The sequence below is a fragment of the Carcharodon carcharias genome, chromosome 14, assembly GCF_017639515.1.
Source record: "Carcharodon carcharias isolate sCarCar2 chromosome 14, sCarCar2.pri, whole genome shotgun sequence".
Lineage (NCBI taxonomy): Eukaryota > Metazoa > Chordata > Chondrichthyes > Lamniformes > Lamnidae > Carcharodon > Carcharodon carcharias.
Genome location: NC_054480.1, coordinates 119,555,972 through 119,575,037, shown reverse-complemented (window position 1 = coordinate 119,575,037; position 19,066 = coordinate 119,555,972). Strand labels below are relative to the sequence as shown.

The following is a 19,066-nucleotide window of genomic DNA, read 5'->3' as shown; positions in this document are numbered from 1 at the left end:
GCTGTGTGCTCGGGTTCACTATGCAGTTGCAACACTTAACCATTGTGAGATTGACAGAATGGGAGAGTTTGTTGTCGTAGCTGCATCTTTCAGAAGTTCGCACGGCAATTTCAACTTGAAAAGCCGCCAAAAAAATCAATGGGGACAGAGCGGGTTTCAACCCTTGTAAATAATGCCTTGTGTTTTATATATAGTACAATATATCCGTTTATCTGTTAGTCTGTCATTAGTATGTGCTGCATTTTTTCCGTCTTTTGAAAGTGTCCCTTCATTAAAGACTTGGCGGTTTGAGCTGATTTACCGTATGAACTGCCAATCATAGGTTAATGGATAACTGCATAGATCAAAAAGGAGGAAGTGGGATAGGAACAGCACATTGCAGCTTACTGCAAAATAACCAGTCCGTTAGCAGGACACGCCGCTACAAGAAATGATGAAACTACTGTTTGAAAATAAAACGCTTATTTAAACAGACCTTAAGCGTGGATTGTGGACGATTTCCAAATTAGGAGATTACAATACAGTAACTAGAAGGGAAGTGAATCAATTACCACTGCAAAATGGTAAGTGTCTGCTGGATTCTTTGCTTCTTTCGCTGTTCGGTTTAAGTTGTCTGCAGCCAAGCCCTGTTACCCGAGTTGGCTTCAGAATGTCACTTGCCTGCACTACGATCGGTCAGATTCCAGTACTGAAACTGATGGAAATTGTGTTATATGGCGGATAGAGGTTGATTTCCGCGAATGTGGAGTTTCCTGTCGCCCGATAGGTCTCTGACACTTCAAAGGAGATTGTGCTTCGACAATTGTCACTTTAACTTTGCGATAGTGACTGTTGCATTCCCTGCTCTCAACAGCGCTGGACAATATATGTTGTCCTCCAGTATTTTTACTGAAATTCAGTTGTGTGTTGGTGCTTGCGGTTTGTGCTAGTTGTGTGTAAAGTGCAACAGAAGAGGTCCCCGACAGCACCGGGAATACTCCCAGTTGTAATTAGTCACATTAAACTTAAACTCCAAGTGGATATTAACTTTTTTTTCAAAACAAAATCAGGAACAGGACAAATGGGAGAAAATGGGAACTAGACAGCCATCTAAGTGTTAAATACATGTTTGTTTCCTGGAAGAAGTCATAAAAGAACCCCATTTATGTAAGCACCGCTGGCACCTTGGTATTCTTGTGGGATAGCTGTGCTACTGTCGAGTTTCTGGCCATGGAACCCTCCACATAAGGCCACTCTTTCAGTTCTGGTTTGTGTATTTTTTTATTTTTAACCCTCTTGGGTCAATGGTATAATAGAGGGCTCCAAATAATGGCAGGCCAGCATTTCCGCACTCCTGAAATTCCTCTGTCTGCTGTTTTAGATGTTTATTTCGTTGCACTGTTGCCAACAGTAATTCCAAGCATCATGTTTTACAATCAGAAAGTGTATGACATGCACCACAAGTGATAGCAGCAAATAAGTGCGAGAGTTCAGCTGTGGCATTTCTTAGAAGTTGGTTGGAGGGTTTTGTTTCAGTGAAGCTGACACCTTTGTTCCACTTGATGCTACTAAAGTTACTAAAATAGTTGCATTGTCCAAACCAGGTGATCCCACTTCTGCCTCTAAGCGACCATGCAGTTTTATATTATCAGGGATAGAACACATTGCTAAGTAGAATTATCAATGTGTGTTATGAATAGTTTCTTTTCACAAATTGACTTGATAATTGAAGGTCCCTTAAAGAAAAAAATGGTAATTCTGCAACACTTTTCACATCCTTAGGATGTCCCACCATGCTTCACAGCTAAGGAATGGCTTTTGAAGTGAACACAGCAACCAATTTGCACACAGTAAGGTCCAAGAAGCAGCAATGACCAGTTAATGCAGCCTGGTGGGCTTGATTGAGGAATAACATTTGGCCAGAACCTAAAGAGAATAGTGTATGGGATCATTTATGTTCAAGTGAACATGCGAATAGGGCCTCTGTTTAAAATATCATCCCAAAAGATGGCACCTCTGAGAGTGCAGCATGACATCTGTGCTGAAATGTCAGCCTAGATTATGTCCAAAGCAGCAAAATCTCCCTGTGGAAGTCCTGGCACACACACTTGCACTGTAATTGCCCGAAAAGTTTAAACTTCCGATGGGCTGATTTGCGCCTTCCAGGACATTCCATGAAAGTCACCAACTCTGAGCTCAGGATCGGAGACTTAGGCCAGATATATGGCACTTACCTGGATACTTGCCCAGGAAATTTAGTCTCAGAGATTAACCAGCATAACTGAGCTGACCACCACAACTGACCCTATCACCCACCCTGCGAACCGACCCAACCCAATGACCTCCTTACCCAACTACCCACTCGCTCACCCATCCACTCACCCACCCACCCACTCACCCACCATCCACTCACTCACCCATTCACTCACCCACACACTCACCCACCTACCCACTTACCCTCCCACAAGCTCACTCAACTCAAAGCTCCTCAACGCATCCCCACAGCCAGGGGGTCTTCCCTTGGGCAGGCAGGGACTTGGATCAGCTGCCACACCATGGAGGTAAGCAGCCAATTTATATAGTTAAGTCCCCAATTAGTGGTGGTTTTACGAGGTCACTGTATTTTGTCAGTGGTGGAGAGGCCCCCGCCACATTTGAAGACCTCCAGCTCAATGGAGTTGGCCTCCCTGCAGCAGTTTTGGAGCCATCGAAGCCAGAGGCTCCATTTGATGAAGAAGGCAGTGTGCTAATAAATGGCCGCAAGTGCTGCCAATTATTGATACCTCCTGTATCATGGTGCTAAACCTGTTGGCCCTTCTTATATCCCCATTTGTGGCCAACAATTTTAAATGAAGGTGCCCTCATGTTACCCTACATACTTCCGCAGCACCTATCCCTGAAGGTGAGACAGCTGATCTTTCAATGCTAGGTGGCCTCCTATTAGTTCTCCGGCTTCAGGAACCCACCCATCATCCTTACCTGGATGACAAGTATGGAGATGACCAATTAGGAGGCTACCTCAGGGAAAATAACCCCACTAGCCTGACTCCCAGCTAGTGTGGGCTCAGGACACCCACTTGGTCCCGACACGAAGCCCACAGGAAAACCCTACCCTGCTTGTCACAGAGTGATGACACCAAATAAGACATGTACAACATACCTAGTAACTTTAATATATTGTAAAATTGAAATCTCTGTAACCCCCCAGGATAAATTATTGCATTGAGGAACAGAATTAAGTAGATTTCAACATGCACTAAATAGATAGTCACCTAGTTGATGACTCCCTTACAAAGTCTTGATGCACCAGCTGAGAGCCCATGTGAGCTAAGCCGATGCTTCCACAAATAATAGAAAATACACTGAGCAACACATCCAATGTTCAATAAGTCAGGGGGTATTGCTGCAATATGAGCCTGCCAAAGTCTCCTGCATTCTTGTGGCTTGCCGCATCCGGCATAATATTGCAAAAGAAAAAGGAACCTATATTAAGGGCCATATTATGATACAAAAGATGATATAGTTGATGCGAGTGTACAGGCAGCAGAGAAGGAAGTCCAACAGTGCCTTACAGTAACTGCTAGAGCAATTTGTGAGGTCCCCATCACAAAGGCAAACACAGTGCATTTGTTTCACATCCCCACAGCAACATCATCACCTTACCCATCAATACATGAAGCAAACCATGCAGCTTTTGCAAATTCTGCTGTCGCAAAATGACCTTGTATCTCCTCAGCTGTCTTTTCACCAGTTCCCAGAAAAATGTGACAGGCACCACACTCAACAACTGTGTTTCCGAAAGTCATCATTGTCCATAAATTCAAAGTGCCAGTCTGCCTAGTGCCTGCTGCCATTGCAAACCTCTGTCCTAACTGTGAAAGCTGTGCTCAGTTACCTCGTCTCGTGGTTTTCGGAGAAGGCACTGTGTCAGGAACCCTGGTGGTGGTTAACAGAGGTATCTCCAGCAGAGGCAGCTAGGATAGAGGATGCTCTTCATATTAGTCACCCTGACTTTCTAAGAAACTTCCATCAGTCTGTAGCACTTTCATTGAGCCTGGTTCAGCCAGAACCAGTTTGCATCCTAGCTCCTGTAAAGTTTTCAGGTTGGGGTGAGGGGAGAAAGAGAGGGGAGGAGGACTGCAGTGGTGGTAGCCTCCCCATCATGAGAAACAGAAACTTCTACATCTGCAATTCTGTCTGGTGGCTGCTGGAAACCTCCAGCCTACTGATCAGCGTGCGAGCAGACTGATTGCAGCGGTAACATTGCTGAAGCTGCTTTCGATGACTCTCCTCATTCACCCAAACTGAACAGATTAGCTTGTCTAAGGAGGAAGCCACATTCCAACCCAGGGGCTTTAGGGTAACAGCCTGAGAATTCAGATGAGGTGCTTTGGGATGGCTCCTCAGAGAAGTTTCTTTCAGCCACATCTGCAAAGAAAGAGAGGGGCAACTGCTAGGAAGAGGAACTCTGATATTTTGTATAGAACTGTCCTGGGCAAGCAATACTGACATATTGTATCAACTTGTGTGTCATTGCTTCTGAGCATAACCAGGGGACACGGGTCCTCCTGTATACCCTTCTCCAGCCCCCTGCAGGACATCCTGCCTCTGCATCTGCAAGGCCTTCTCTTCATACAGCATCAGCTCATATATTGCCACAAGCCTGTTTCTGTTGATGTCCACTCCCTTCTATTGTGAGTATATTTTTCCTACAAAAGAATCAGCAGCAAAAGCACTATACCAGCTGTGTAATGATAAACACTATCAGGGCTGTAAGGCCAGATTTGAACAGCATCTCTGATGGACAGGATGCCAGCAGACTGTTGTTTTCCTACATGTATTGAAGGAAGTTGGGTGGGAAAAGGGATTTAGTGGAAAGGACACATATTTAGTGAGGATTATGGTGCTGCAGCCTGTTACTGTTACTTGCTACAGATCAGAAATAAGGGCTGTCCACCAAGCTGCCTACTTTGCTCCTCCAGATGACATCACTGAACTTCTTCAGCACTGTAGCCACACCATAAGCATCATGCTGCTGGCATTCATTAGCCCAGCCACCTATGGCAATGGTTTCCTTGTAGCTGTCTTTGACACCTTACACCAATGACATGGTAAGAGAAGATCTATGTTCTGCTGAATTTCCTCCATCAACAGTTCAGCACCGTGCTGTACTCCTCCAAGCAGGGTACCATACAAATTCTCAAAGTGCTCCCTACCACTTCAAGATTCTCCAAGCAACACAGAACAGGACTAATCATTATCATGGCAGGAAATAAACTCAAATATTGACAGAAACAGGGACGAAGGATTTGAGCACAAGTATGGATTCACAATGAATTTCTCAAGAAACCACTTAGGAAGCAAATGCAGCCAGTCCAAAAGTAGCCAGTGAAATGACAACAACCCCTTAAATCAGTCAGAGAGCTTTAAGACAAAAACAGAAAATGCTGAAAAAGCCCAGCAGGTCTGGCAGCATCTGTGGAGAGAGAAACAGAGTTAAATGTTTTGAGTCCATATGACTTCTTCAGAACTGCTGTTGAGTTTTTCCAGCACTTTCTGATTTTATTTCAGGGAGCTTTAAGAAGCGCAACAATTTCCTCAGGTAGATGGCTATGCACCCATTGGCAATCTATCACATGTATTAATGGTTACTGGAACACAATCCAGATCAATATCAATGTCTGGTATAAGGTCATGGTACACAAAAGGGACAAAAATGAGAATTGTATCAAAGCCATTTAATAACTGAGATCACATGCTATGGTAGAATTTCTTGGTTCTGAAGTGTTGAAGTGCGTACTGTGCCTACTTGCTAGTGCCCATTGTCGACCTGTATCATGCATGCAGTTTTCTGTTATGTGCTGACAATGGGGGAGGTAGCTCACCATGAGTAATGACTTTAAAAATCTTCCCTTATGTACGAACACCCAGCCTCATTATAGAGTTCAATCTAAGTAGCTGACAATGAAGATCCACCTATATGTTTAGTTCACGTATGATGTTCATTTGCCAGGAGAGACTTCGCATGAAGGTCAATTTCTAATTCACAGACATCATTTCATTATAAAGGTGGGAAGTATTAGAAATGTACATCTGGCTTGTCAACATCTGTAAAGAAAAAGGATCTGTCCCAATCTTTCAGAATTGGTACGTCCTGCTATTTATTTCTAGTATTTTCTATTTCTGTTTCAGATTTGCAGTTGTTCTTTTATTATTTCTCATTATAACAATGTTGTACAACCTTGTAATCCACAAACAGGCCCCTTTCATCAATTCAATGTTGGAAGTCTTTTTTGGAATGTTCTTTACTGCTTGGCACCATACAAAATTAATAGATTGCACAAGGAGTTGTGTTGATCAAAGGCTTGTGTGTAGCCAAATAATCTTATTGAACTCAAAGGATATTGGTTTGGACCATGCTCTGCCATTTTAAGGACCCAAGATAGAAAACTTGCAGAACTGACTTGAAAGCAGTGTCTTTCCATTCTAGTAACACTGCGGCAATGTTATGGACAGGAGGTGGTTTAATTCAAACAGCTTTGATTTCTTTTTTCTTCTCCGTCTGTAAACAGAAAGGTATTTTGATTTGCTTTCCCCTTTATAAGCAGTGGCATGTTTCCCAACCCCTCAGTTTTGGTGTGATCCAATTTTCTAATAATAACCCCACAGCAAACTTGAGAAAGGATGAACTCAGAAGGTTAATTTATTTGCACGCACTCAAAACACAGGAGGCTGGGTGGCTATATAGTCCCCTGTGCATTCATACAGTAAAAGAGGGATAGAGAAAGAAAGATTTACAGGCAAAAACCACAGAGAAAAGAACTATTGCTTCATGTGAGCCCAGTGTCCAGAATCAAAGCCCAATGGTATATTCTTTCAGAGAGGTCAGCAGGTTGAGAATTGATGCTGGATAATTCACTTTTCTAGTGGAGATAATTTCCACAGTGAGAGAGGCACGCAGAGATGAATCAGTTTTGTAAGCAATGGTACAGAAGTTTCAGCAGAAACAGTGTAGACGGGGGCCAGTCATTCAAACTGGGACAGAGCCCCCTTTTCTGTGCTGCTGCTTGGTAGATGGAAAAATGACAGACTGAGGATTGCAGCTCCACAAGACAATATTACTGGTTTCAGCAGCTACGGAGTCATGTCACATGATTCTTACCTCTCCACTCTGGCTTTGACCAAGGGTGTGTATCTCTTTGTCTGGGTCCCTGTGATTTTTTTAATTTTCCAACCATTAATTCTTAAGGAAAGGCTGGGAGTCCTTTCTCCTAGCAGACAAATCGATTCTGATTAGCCAGGCCTGGCTTATGAAATGTAAATGGGCTTTGTATAGTTCCCTTTCAATTTGGTCTCTGCAGCCCACAGGAGGTCATTAGGGTCTCTTCAGAGATAACAAGGTGCAAATTTCCCTGATACTGCCAGAAGGCTCCTTTGGTTCATGGTCACAGGCAGTCATAGTTCCAACCATTTTAAGGTCTTTGTCCAGTTTTTAAAATTTTAGAAACTATCCTCCTGGCTAGGAGGATATATATATATTATTTATAAAAATGTATAGTGTGAAGTCTTAGGCCCCTGACAAACAAATTGAGGCATCAGAACCAATATTCATATTAAACCCTGAGTAATGGCCATTTCAAGTGGCATATTCAATCATACGAACATATGAACATATGAAGTAGGAGCAGGAGTAGGCCACTGAGCCCTTCAAGCCTGCTTTGCCATTCAATAAAATAGTGGCTGATCTGACTGTGACCTTCCACTTACCCCGGTAACCTTTCACTGCCCCCCTTCCCCACCCCCTTGTTAATCAAGAAACTATCCAGCTCTGCCTTGAAAATATTCAAATACTCTGCTTCCACTACCTTTCGGGGAAGGGAGTTCCAAAGACTCATTACCGTCTGAGAGAAAAAAATTCTTCTCACTTCTGACTTAAATGGGTAACCCCTTATTTTTAAACAGTGACCTCTAGTTCTAGATTCTCCCAGAAGAGGAAACATCCTTTGCGCGTCCACCCTGTCAAGACCACTCAGGATCTTATATGTTTCAATCAAGTCACCCCTTACTCTTCTAAATTCCAGCAGATACAAGCCTAGCCTGTACAATCTTTCTTCATAAGATGACCTGCCCATTCCTGGTATTTGTTTAGTAAACCTTCTCAGAACTGCTTCCATTGAATTTACATCCTTCCTTAAATAAGGAAACCAGTACTGTACACAGTACTCCAGATGTGATCTCACCGTACAATTGAAGCATAACCTCCCTACTTTTATATTCAATTCCCCTCATAATAAATGATAACATTCTATTAGCATTCCTAATTACTTGCTGTACCTGCATTCTAGCCTTTTATGATTCATGCACTAGGACACCCAGATCCCTCTGAACCTCAGAGCTCTGCAATCTCTCACTATTTAGATAATATGCTTCTTTTTTATTCTTGCTGCCAAAATGGACAATTTCACATTTGCCCACAATATACGCCATTTTCCAGGCCTTTGTCCACTCACTTAACCTATCTATGTCCCTTTGTAGCTTCCTTATGTCCTCTTCACAACTGACTTTCCTACCTATCTTTGTATCGTCAGCAAATTTAGCAACCATACCTTTGATCCCTTCATCCAAGTTATTTATATAAATTATAAACAGTTGAGGTCCCAGCACTAATCCATGTGGCACAACCACTAGTTACATCCCGCCAACCAGAAAAAGACCTATTTATGACTACCCTCTCTTTCCCATTAGACAGCCAATCTTCTATCCATGCCAATATGTTACCCCCTATACCATGAGTTTTTATTTTCCACAATAACCTTTATTGCGGTATCTTATCAAATTCCTTCAGAAATCTAAGTACAGTACATCCTCATCACATGTGGCTCCTTCAAAGAGCTCCAATAAATTGGATAAACACGATTTCCCCTTCACAAAACCATGTTGATTCTGCCTGATTGCCTTGCATTTTCCCAAATGCTTTGCCATAACATCTTCTATAGTAACTTCTAACATTTTCCCTATGACAGATGTTAGGCTAACTGGACTATAGTTTCCTGTTTTCTGTCTGCTTCTCTTTTTGAATAATGGAGTAACATTTGCTATTTTCCAATCTAATGACATCTTCATCGAACCAGGGAATTTTGGAACATGGAAACCAATGCATCAACTATCTCACTAGCCCTTCTTTTAAGGCCCTAGGATGAAGTTCTTCAAGTCCGAGAGATTTGTCAGCCTGCAGCTCCAACACTTTGCTAAGTACCACTTCTCTGGTGATTGTAATTTTCCTGAGTTCCTCCCTCCCTTCCAATTCCTGAATTACAGATATTTCTGGAATGTTACTTGTACCCTCTTTGGTGAAGACCGATGCAAAATACCTGTTCAGTTCATCTGCCATCTTATTTTCCATTATCATGTTTGTATTATTCAGTTGATGCCATTTAGTAAGCCGCAACTCAGTTGTAACCACAAGAATCAACAATAATTTTACAGAGTTTCTAGTTCTAAACAAAGGGTAGAAAAATATCTAAGATTTTTGCAAGGGAAATTCTGATCTAAAGATGAAACAAGAAAAATCCAATTTTAGCAAAAAATCTTCATGGAATCCTGCAACATGCAAAATGGCCAGAAGGAGGTCATTAAGCCCATCGTATCTGTGCTGGCTCTCTGAAGGAGCAATTCACCTATTGCCACCTCCCTGCCGTTTCCCTGTATGTCTGCATTTTTTTCCTTTTCAGATAATGATCTAATTCCCTTTTGAAAGCATCAATTGACCCTGCCTCCGCCACACTCTTAAGCAGTGCATTCCAGATTCTAACTACTTGCTAGATAAAATAGTTTTTCCTCATTGCTTCTTTTGCCACCTACCTTAAACCTGTCTCCTCTTTTTCTCAATTCTTCCACCAATGGGAACAGTTTCTCCCTATCTGTCCAAACTCCTCATGATTTTGAAAATCTCTATCAAGTTTTCTCTCAACCTTCTCTTCTCTAAGAAGAACCGTTCCAACTTCTCCCATCTTTCTGCATAATTGAAGTTCACTATCCATGGAGTCTTTCTCCTGAATCTTTTCTGCACTTTCTCTAATGTCTTCACATCCTTCCTAAACTGTGTTGACCAGAACTGGATGCAATTCTCCAGTTGAGGCCAAACCAGTGTTTTATACAGGTTTAACATAACACCCCTGCTTTTGTACTCTCTGCCCCCTATTGATAAAGGCTAGGATTCTGAATACTGGTTGGAATGTGGGTTGCCCTTGGGGACTCCTGCACTACCTGCCTATTTCTTCTTGTCTGCCTGGTGGTCACCCATTCCTTGCTGCAGTTGATGACACTTCCTACACATATGGTTATCAAGGAAACAGGAAATGACCTGGAGTTCCCACATGGAACAGGATGTGCACTCCAGGGGCAGAATTTTACATCCTGCAGGCGGGCGTGCGCCCAACGCGATCGGGAGGAAAATAGTGTGCGATGATGTTGGGCAAACGTCCCATGTAATAGGCACTCGCACGATATTTCACAAGAGTCGGCAGTGCAACCGCCAACAAATAAGAGGCCTGTTAAGGCCATTAAACTAACAATTGATTTGTATTTTTCGCTGCCCATCCAATCTTACAGTTGGCGGGCGGGCAAATAGGCCAGCAGCCTTTGCATTTTTTAGGAAACCTCATTTACAGGAGGTATGAGGTTTCCAACAGTAATTTAAAATTTTAATTTTAAACAACATTTTTAACATGTCCCGATTCTTATAACTGAGTCACATGTGGGAACATGTTTCCCTTATTTTTCATTGTAAAATTCCTCAGTTTCCCTGAGGCAGCACTGTGCCTTCAGGGAACTTTCAGTGCGTGCTCCCCAGCGCATGTGCTTATACTCCTCCCGCCCCCCCACCCCAGCAGCGCTGAGGTTTTCAGCCCGCGTTTCACACTGCCTGGCCGTTAATTGGCCAGCCAGAATGAAATCGCGGTTGAAGCCCGATCGCAGGTGATGGTCCGTCGCACAGCTGCTCAACGTAGGGAAAATCCTGCCCTTGGGGTCAGACCTCCCTTGCCATTCCTCAGTCTATTAGATAATAAAATTTTACTATTTAAAAAAACTTACCAGCTATTCACTTCCCTTCTTCTTAGTCACTTGAATATAAAGAAGTTAATTGAAAATGCTTTACTTTTTATTTAAAACAATGAATTTTTAAAATTTCCCAGCTCTTCAGACTAACTTCCTAACTTTGGAGAAAGGGAAACAAAGATACAATACCTTTGAGTCAATCAACTCAAGGCCTTCCTGTGATGTCACAGTTTTTTTCACTCTCTCACTTCAGTGATTCTAACCTGCTTCACACTCCTCCTGCTTGCTTCACAGTGATCCTGACCTGCTTCACACTCCTCCCAGTCTGCTTCACTGTGATCCCGGCCCACTTCACACTCTTCCTGACCTGCTTCACAATGATCCTGATCTGCTTCATAATGATGACATTTCCTGACCTGCTTCACATTCCTCCTGGTCTCTTGGGGATTGGGGTTGCTTAGAGGTTAGAATTGCCTGCCAGACAATTGATCCTGGGCTACTGTTCTGTTGAGTCACTGATCAGCACAACAGAAGACCAAATGTTTATATTCACATCTTGGAAGCTCAGAGAGATAGCATACTCTGACATCTGACACCTAGGACAGCAGAAGCCACAACAGGTCTTAGACTTGCTGCTATGCACTCCAGGGTGAATTGCAAGGCTGTGCACACATCCTTCATTGTGCTGAAGTTGTAGCTGGTGGACAAAAGAGTGACAGAAATTTACAGCATGGAAGGCGGCCATTCAGCCCAATACATCAGTAGTGGCTCTTCATGAGAACAATGAAATACCAATCCCACTGCCCTCCAATTAAACCATCACTTGCTACATGTACTGGCACACCATTATACATATTTGGACATGGGTTTCCTCCTTCTAACATGAGCCATAATGATAGGATTGGTAAAATGGGACAATCCTGGTTCTTGGGGCTCTTCCTCTTCTGCTTATTAGTTGGATTCTCCCAAAAGGACAGGTAAAAAGAAATGGTTAGCAGGGGTATCTGAGTAGCACAATGGTCACTGCACTTGCAGATCACATTGTGAGCTTAAGCATTACAACTCATGTTGAGGGGAAATGTCATCAGAGCAGGAGGAACTTTAGAAACATCACTGGCTTGGAGTTTCCTGATAGCCTGCAGATAGATGCCATCTCCCATACCACTGCCTGACCAATAGCTCCAGTTTGCTCCTCACGGCGTGCGAATGGTCAGAGGTTTGCGGACCACCCTCCGTGACTGTCTGCAGTTTTCTCCTTTTAAAGGTGGAAGTGTGAATACACTCTGCTTGCTGTCCAGCAAGTATTCCTTAATTGAAGGTGGGAACAGGTACATGAACAAATATGTAAATGAGTCTCCCCACCCTTACCTGCATGTTAGGCTGTAGGTGAAAGAATAAATATGGAGGAAGCCGGGGAGTGTGAAAGGTTTTGTGCTTCCTTGGGGCTATTTTAGAGAAGTGTTACTTGGTATAGAAGAGTTCCAAAGTTGCCTTCCATTGGTTTAGCCATATAGGACTTCTCCCTGTCCTGCAGTGATTATCTGTCTGGTTTCAATCAACCTCCCTTGATTTCAACCAGTTTTGCAGCGATTGATTAACAGTTATGTTCAATTCTTTCCTTCTATTCAATTCAGCGCTATCACTGTAATTAACAAGCATCAATGTACTTAGCGAGTATCATACTTATCCGGTTTCCACTCAATAGACCCCCCAAACTCATAGCCAGTCCATTAACCCCTTCCTTATTACAGCACCCCCTCCCCTCCTGAGCGGCTTTTCACATTCTGTAAAAAGCACCCTTATGTTTTTGGTGAGCACATAGGCAATGCCTTGACAATTACAAGTCTCAAGATTTTCGTACATCTAGGCCACTGACTTCTTTAACTTAAAAAGCATCTGGACCTGGAAAAATGTATTAATTTTGCTTCCAATTTCCACTCCTGCATCATTTTCACATGGTCCATCTCTGACACTTCCCTTCCCTTCCTTGACCTCTCTGTCTCAATTTCTGGCGGTGGACTGTCCACCAATATTCATTACAAGCTTACCGACTCCCACAGCTACCTCGACTCTAGCTTCTCACACCCTGTTTCCTGTAAGGACTCCATCCCATTCTCTCAGTTCCTGCACCTCCATCGTAACTGTTCTGATGATGCCACTTTCAAAAACAGTTCCTCTGACATGTCTTCCTTCTTCCTTAACCGAGGTTTTCCACCCATGGTGGTTGACAGGGCCCTCACCTGTGTCCGGCCCATCTCCTGCGCATCCGCCCTCACACCTTCCTCTTCCTCCCAGAACCATGATAGGGTCCCCCTTGTCCTCACTTACCACCCCACCAGCCTCCGCATGCAAAGGATCATCCTCCGCCATTTCCACCATGATGCCACCACCAAACACATCTTCCCTTCACCCCCCCACCCGGCAGCATTCCGCAGGGATCGTTCTCTCCGGGATACCCTAGTCCACTACTCCATCACCCCCTGCACCGCAACCCCTTCCCACAGCACCTTCCCATGCAACTGCAGAAGGTGCAACACCTGCCCCTTTACTTCCCCTCTCCTCACCGCCCAAGGACCCAAACACTCCTTTCAAGTGAAGCAGCATTTCACTTGCACTTCCCTCAATTTAGTCTACTGCATTCGCTGCTCCCAGTGCAGTCTCCTCTACATTGGAGAGACCAAATGCAGACTGGATGACTGCTTTGTGGAACACCTTCGGTCTGTCCGCAAGCACGACCCAGACCTCCCTGTCGCTTGCCATTTCAACACTCCACCCTGCTCTCATGCCCACATGTCTGTCCTTGGCTGGCTGCAATGTTCCAGTGAAGCTCAACGCAAACTGGAGGAACAGAACCTCATCTTCCGACTAGGCACTTTACAGCCTTCCGGGCACAATATTGAGTTCAACAATTTTAGATCATGAACCCTCTTCACCATCCCCACCCCCTTTCCGATCCCCCCCCCTTTTTTCCAATAGTTTATATAGATTTTTCTTTTCCCACCTATTTCCATTATTTTTAAATGTATTTCCATCCATTGTTTTATCTCTGCCTTTTAGCCTATTTCGATTCCTTCACTCCACCCCACCCCCACTAGGGCTATATGTACCTTGCTCATCCTGTTTTCTACCCTTAATTAGCACATTGCTTTAGATAATATCACCACCTTCAACACCTCTTTGTCCTTTTGTCTATGACATCTTTTGGCTATCTCCACCTATCACTGGCCCTCTATCCAGCTCTACCTGTCCCACTACCTCCCCCCCCATCCCTTAAACCAGCTTATATTTCACCTCTCTTCTAGTTTTCCTTAGTTCTGTTGAAGAGTCATACGGACTTGAAATGTTAACTGTGTTCCTCTCCGCAGATGCTGTCAGACCTGCTGAGTTTTTCCAGGTATTTTTATTTTTGTTTTTCTTTTGGACTTCTTTAAGTTCTTTACTTTCTTTTTCTTCACCTGGTAAGCCCAAGTCACAGAACAGGTAAATGACTATTACCAACTGCACCATCACCAAGGCATGATCTATAATCCTTATCCAAAGATGACCCTCAATATTTATATCCCAAATCCAAATTGTAGACCAAATAGATCCAGTGCTTAATTCATCAATTTGTTTTCTCATCTCCTTGGTTTGTTGTTGAATTTGGCAATAATGCTTATGAAACAAGTCAATCTCCTTCCACAACACAGTCAAATGCTCAGGGAGAGGGCTATGTCATACCCAAAATAAGTTCACAATCTTTCAACTTCTCACCGAATTCATCCTTTACCTGAACATGCATTATATCACGAGTGTAAATGGTTACAATTTCCCACATTCCAATTGTAACAGGTCAAACCAGTTAAGGTACAATTTGCAATAGGGCAATTCTGATTACTGTATATATAATTCCTTTCAACAGTTACTACACAATACTCCCCTTTATCCTTCTGGGCATTTTCAGTAGCATTGTGCTTGGCCCATAGAGCATCCATATTACTTTTAACTTCTCCCTCAGCATTCTTCATTCAAACCCACAGGTGAATACCAGATGAGATTTCACTCAGTAGGGACACACCACATGTTCCCATGGGTGGAACATCCCTACAGCTTAGTCTCCACTAACTTCCTTTCTACAGGCACCATATAAGGCATTGTCTGATGATACTGCGCATGCATTTGGTCCTTAATTACCTCAATATTTACCACTCTGTATGTTGGAGATGGACTTCCTTGCCCTGATAACACAGGGACTCACACAACCAAACCCAAGAGGGCCAGGTTGAAGATAGTACAATTGGATCTGACAGGGTGAACTTCAACCAATCCTCACAACTGACAGCAGTCAGGTTATGCTCATATGAGACCAAGGCTTCTAAATGTTTATCCATTAACCATGATGGGCCTCTGCCCCCGCAATCTTTTCCAAGCCACCCTTGGCTTGTTCAGTTAATCATGATCCAATAAGTTACACATATATCATTTTGCGCTGCCTCATCTGAGATATCATGATCTTCCTTAACTAACTTATTAACAGTACATGCCCGGCGTTCTAACACTATCTTGCAAATATATATTCATGGCCCCACCCTCATCAGCTAATTTCGACTCCCCTTCCTTTGTTCTACCACAGAATCTCTTTCACTTGTCACTGGATCTGCTCTGTCTGGTCAGTGCAAGCAGATTGAGGCAATTAATCACTGATGTGCCTGTATTAAAAATTTACAATGTTAGTAACTGAACTTTGTTTCATTCATCCCACCCCCTTTAGTTGGTTCAGTCTCCATCCAGTTTCCATAGACTTTCTGCAACCTAGGGTCCTCCTGATTTATTCATCCTTGTTATTTCACTAAGATATGTGTTATATAATTGGATTACCAGGCAAGTTTCTTGTTAGAAACAGTAAACTTTATTTACAAAGCTCCTGATGAAGCTGCATGCTTGAAACGAGACCAAAGCTACAAAGCTCTGCCCCTAGGATTACCCATGCTGAGGGCTGATTCGCTTGTACAGTCACATGACTCCCCATAATAGTATGAAAAATTTAACTTACAATTACTACATTCCTCCCCCTTCAATTTTGTTTTACCACTCTTATTTACAAAAATATCATATACAATTATATACAGTTCATGCAATTATAGATTTAGTCTTTGAGGAGGTTTTCTGATTTGGGTAGAACGATGCAACTCTACAACTTGAGATTCTTCCATTGGATCAACTTGACCAGAAATTGCAGCAGCAGGGACATCCTTAGACAGTGGCAGTTCTGAATTACTTATTTCAACAGAGACATCAGGTATGTCTATTCCTTGTCGATCCAGCACCTCAATTTCAGGTGGAATAACTAGTTGTTGGAGAGCATCTCAACTTCTAAGTTGATAAACATGTTTCCTAACAATCCTGTTTTCCACTTCCACTTGACATGGCAAAGGTCCTGTTTCAAAGACGATTGTACCAGGAACCTATCAAGGTCCAGTTGCAAAATTGCATACAAAAACTGTCACCACCACCACAGCACCCCCCCCCCCCCCCCGCCCCACAACCCCCCCAACTAAATTCTCAACCTTTACTGTGAACATTAGGATTCACTTTCTGACTACTCTGGTTCTTTTCTACCTTCCCCTCTAAGTTAGGGAATACCAGACTCAATCTTGTACGAAGTTGGCACTTCATTAGCAATTCAGAAGGTGTTGAACCTGTGGTTGCATGAGGAGTCATACAATAGTTGAACAGAAGTCTTGAAATTCATGTTTCGAACATTCCCTTGGATAATTTCTTCATGCCTGTTTTAAAGATTTGTACTGTTCTTTCTGCTAACCCATTGGACGAGGGACGATACGGTGCTGTTCTGACGTGTTTAATCCCATTTATGTTCATAAATCTCTGGAACTCCATACTAGCAAAAGCAGTACCATTATCCAACACAATATTCTGGTAGGCCATGTACACTGAAACATTGGTGCAGCTTTTTTATAGTTGCACACAATGAAGGTGATCTCACTTCATACACATCCATCCACTTTGAATGTGCGTTGGTGATCACTAAAAATATGGTACCTAGAAATGGACCGACATAGTCTATATGTAGTCTAACCCAGAGTCGACCAGGCCACTCCCATGGATGCGATGGAGCTGAAATGGGCAACTTCTGCTTTTGCTGACACTGGAGACAGTGTTTAACCATTTTTTATATATCACTGTCTATATCTGGCCACCAGATATAGCTTTGTGCGAGCATCATTTTTAAAATGCCAGGATGTGCACTGTGAAGCTTTGTCAACAGTGGCTCTCATCCTTGCAAAGGGATGACGACTCTTGCTACCCATAACAAGATACCATCTTGACAACACAGTTCAGATCTATGGGCATCGAATGGTTTTAATTATTCAGAGATTTGTGCATTTGACCACCCTTACAATACCTATTCTTGGACTCGTGACAAAATTGGATCCCAGTTTGTCCAATTCTTTATCTGTTTCGCACAGATTGGCGAGGAGTCCAGGAAGTTCAACACAAGTGCAATCTCTTGAGGTACTGGAGCATTTGTAATGCTATCTGACAAAGGAAGATGGCTGATGGCATCTGCATTTGCTTACAGGCGATTGCTAAATTTGCTGACGACACAAAAATAGGTAGCAAAGTAACCTGTGCAGAGGACATAAGGGAGGCTACAAAGTGACATAGATAGGTTAAGTGAGGGGGCAAAGATCTGGCAAATGGACTATAAGGTGGGAAAATGTGAAATACATTTTGACAGGAAGAATAAAAAAGAAGCATATTACCCAAATGATGAGACATTACAGAGATCTGAGATTCAGAAGGATCTGGGTGTCCTAGTGCATGAATCACAAAAGGCTAGCATGCAGGTGCAGCAGGTAATTAGGAAAGCTAATAGAATGTTATCATTTATTGTGAGGGGAATTGAATGCAAAAGTAGGGAGATTATGCTTCAGTTGTATAGGGCATTGGTGAAACCATATCTGGAGTACTGTGCACAGTATTGGTCTCCTTATTTAAGAAAGGATGTAAATTCAATGGAAGCAGTTCAGAGAAGGTTTACTAAACCAATACCAGGAATGGGCAGGATGCCTTATGAGGAAAGTCTGGACAGGTTAGACTTGTATCCACTGGAATTTAGAAGAGTAAGAGGTGACTTAATTGAAATCTTTAACATCCTGAAGAGCCTTGACAAAGTGGATGTGGGGAGGATGCTTCCTCTTGTGGGAGAATTTAGAACTAGGGGTCACTGTTCAAAAATAAGGGGTCGCTTGGATGAGGAGAAATTTTTTCTCTCAGAGGGTTGTGAGTCTTTGGAACTCTCTTCCTCAAAAGGTGGTGGGAGCAGAGTCTTTGAATATTTATATGGCAGAGCTAGATAGATTCCTGATTAACAAGGGGGTGAAAGTTTATCGGGGGTAGGCAGGAATGTGGGGTTGAGGTTACATTCAGATCAGCCATGATCTTATTGAATGGTGGAACAGGCTAGAGGGGCCGAGTGGCCTACTCCTGCTCCTTGTTCGTGTGTCCGTACGATCCTGTGTACTCATGAGCTGACAAAATTAAATCCCATCTTTGAATCCTAACAGAGGCTCTCGGTGGGATTGCCGATGGGATTGACTTATCTTCACTAAACAAACCCAACAGTGGCTTGTGATGTGACACTACGGTGAAGTGTCAACCATGTAAATATTGATGGAACTTCTTTATTCCAAATACCATAGATAAGCCTTCTTTTTCAATTTATGAGTAACCTTTCTCGGCTACAGAGAGGGTTATGGATACATATGTTTTTGGTCTTTCAGATCCACCCTCCATCTTGTGTGACAATACCGCTCCCAGTCAGTAGGGAGATGCATCACAAGTGAGTATCAATTCCTTAGACAGGTCTTGGTGCTCTAGCAAACACAATGAGTGTAAAAGCTTCTTGACTTTTATGAAGGCTTCCTCTTGCTGTGCCTTTAGGACCATCTGTGGTTCTTCTTCAATAATAAGTGTAAAGGGGCTAACACTGTAGATAGGTAGATAGATAGATTAGGCAAGAAGAGAC

General features: G+C 43.0%; 1 protein-coding gene across 1 annotated transcript in view; it reads left to right on the top strand.

Annotated features, from left to right (window-relative positions):
- The first annotated feature begins 407 nt into the window (after positions 1–407).
- myo1f (myosin IF) overlaps positions 408–19,066 on the top strand; it is a 173,686-nt gene continuing 155,027 nt past the window's right edge. Inside the window, exon 1 of the mRNA XM_041205394.1 lies at positions 408–563. Coding sequence (XP_041061328.1) covers positions 561–563 — 3 coding nt within the window. The 5' untranslated portion in view covers positions 408–560. The remainder of the gene's footprint in view (positions 564–19,066) is intronic.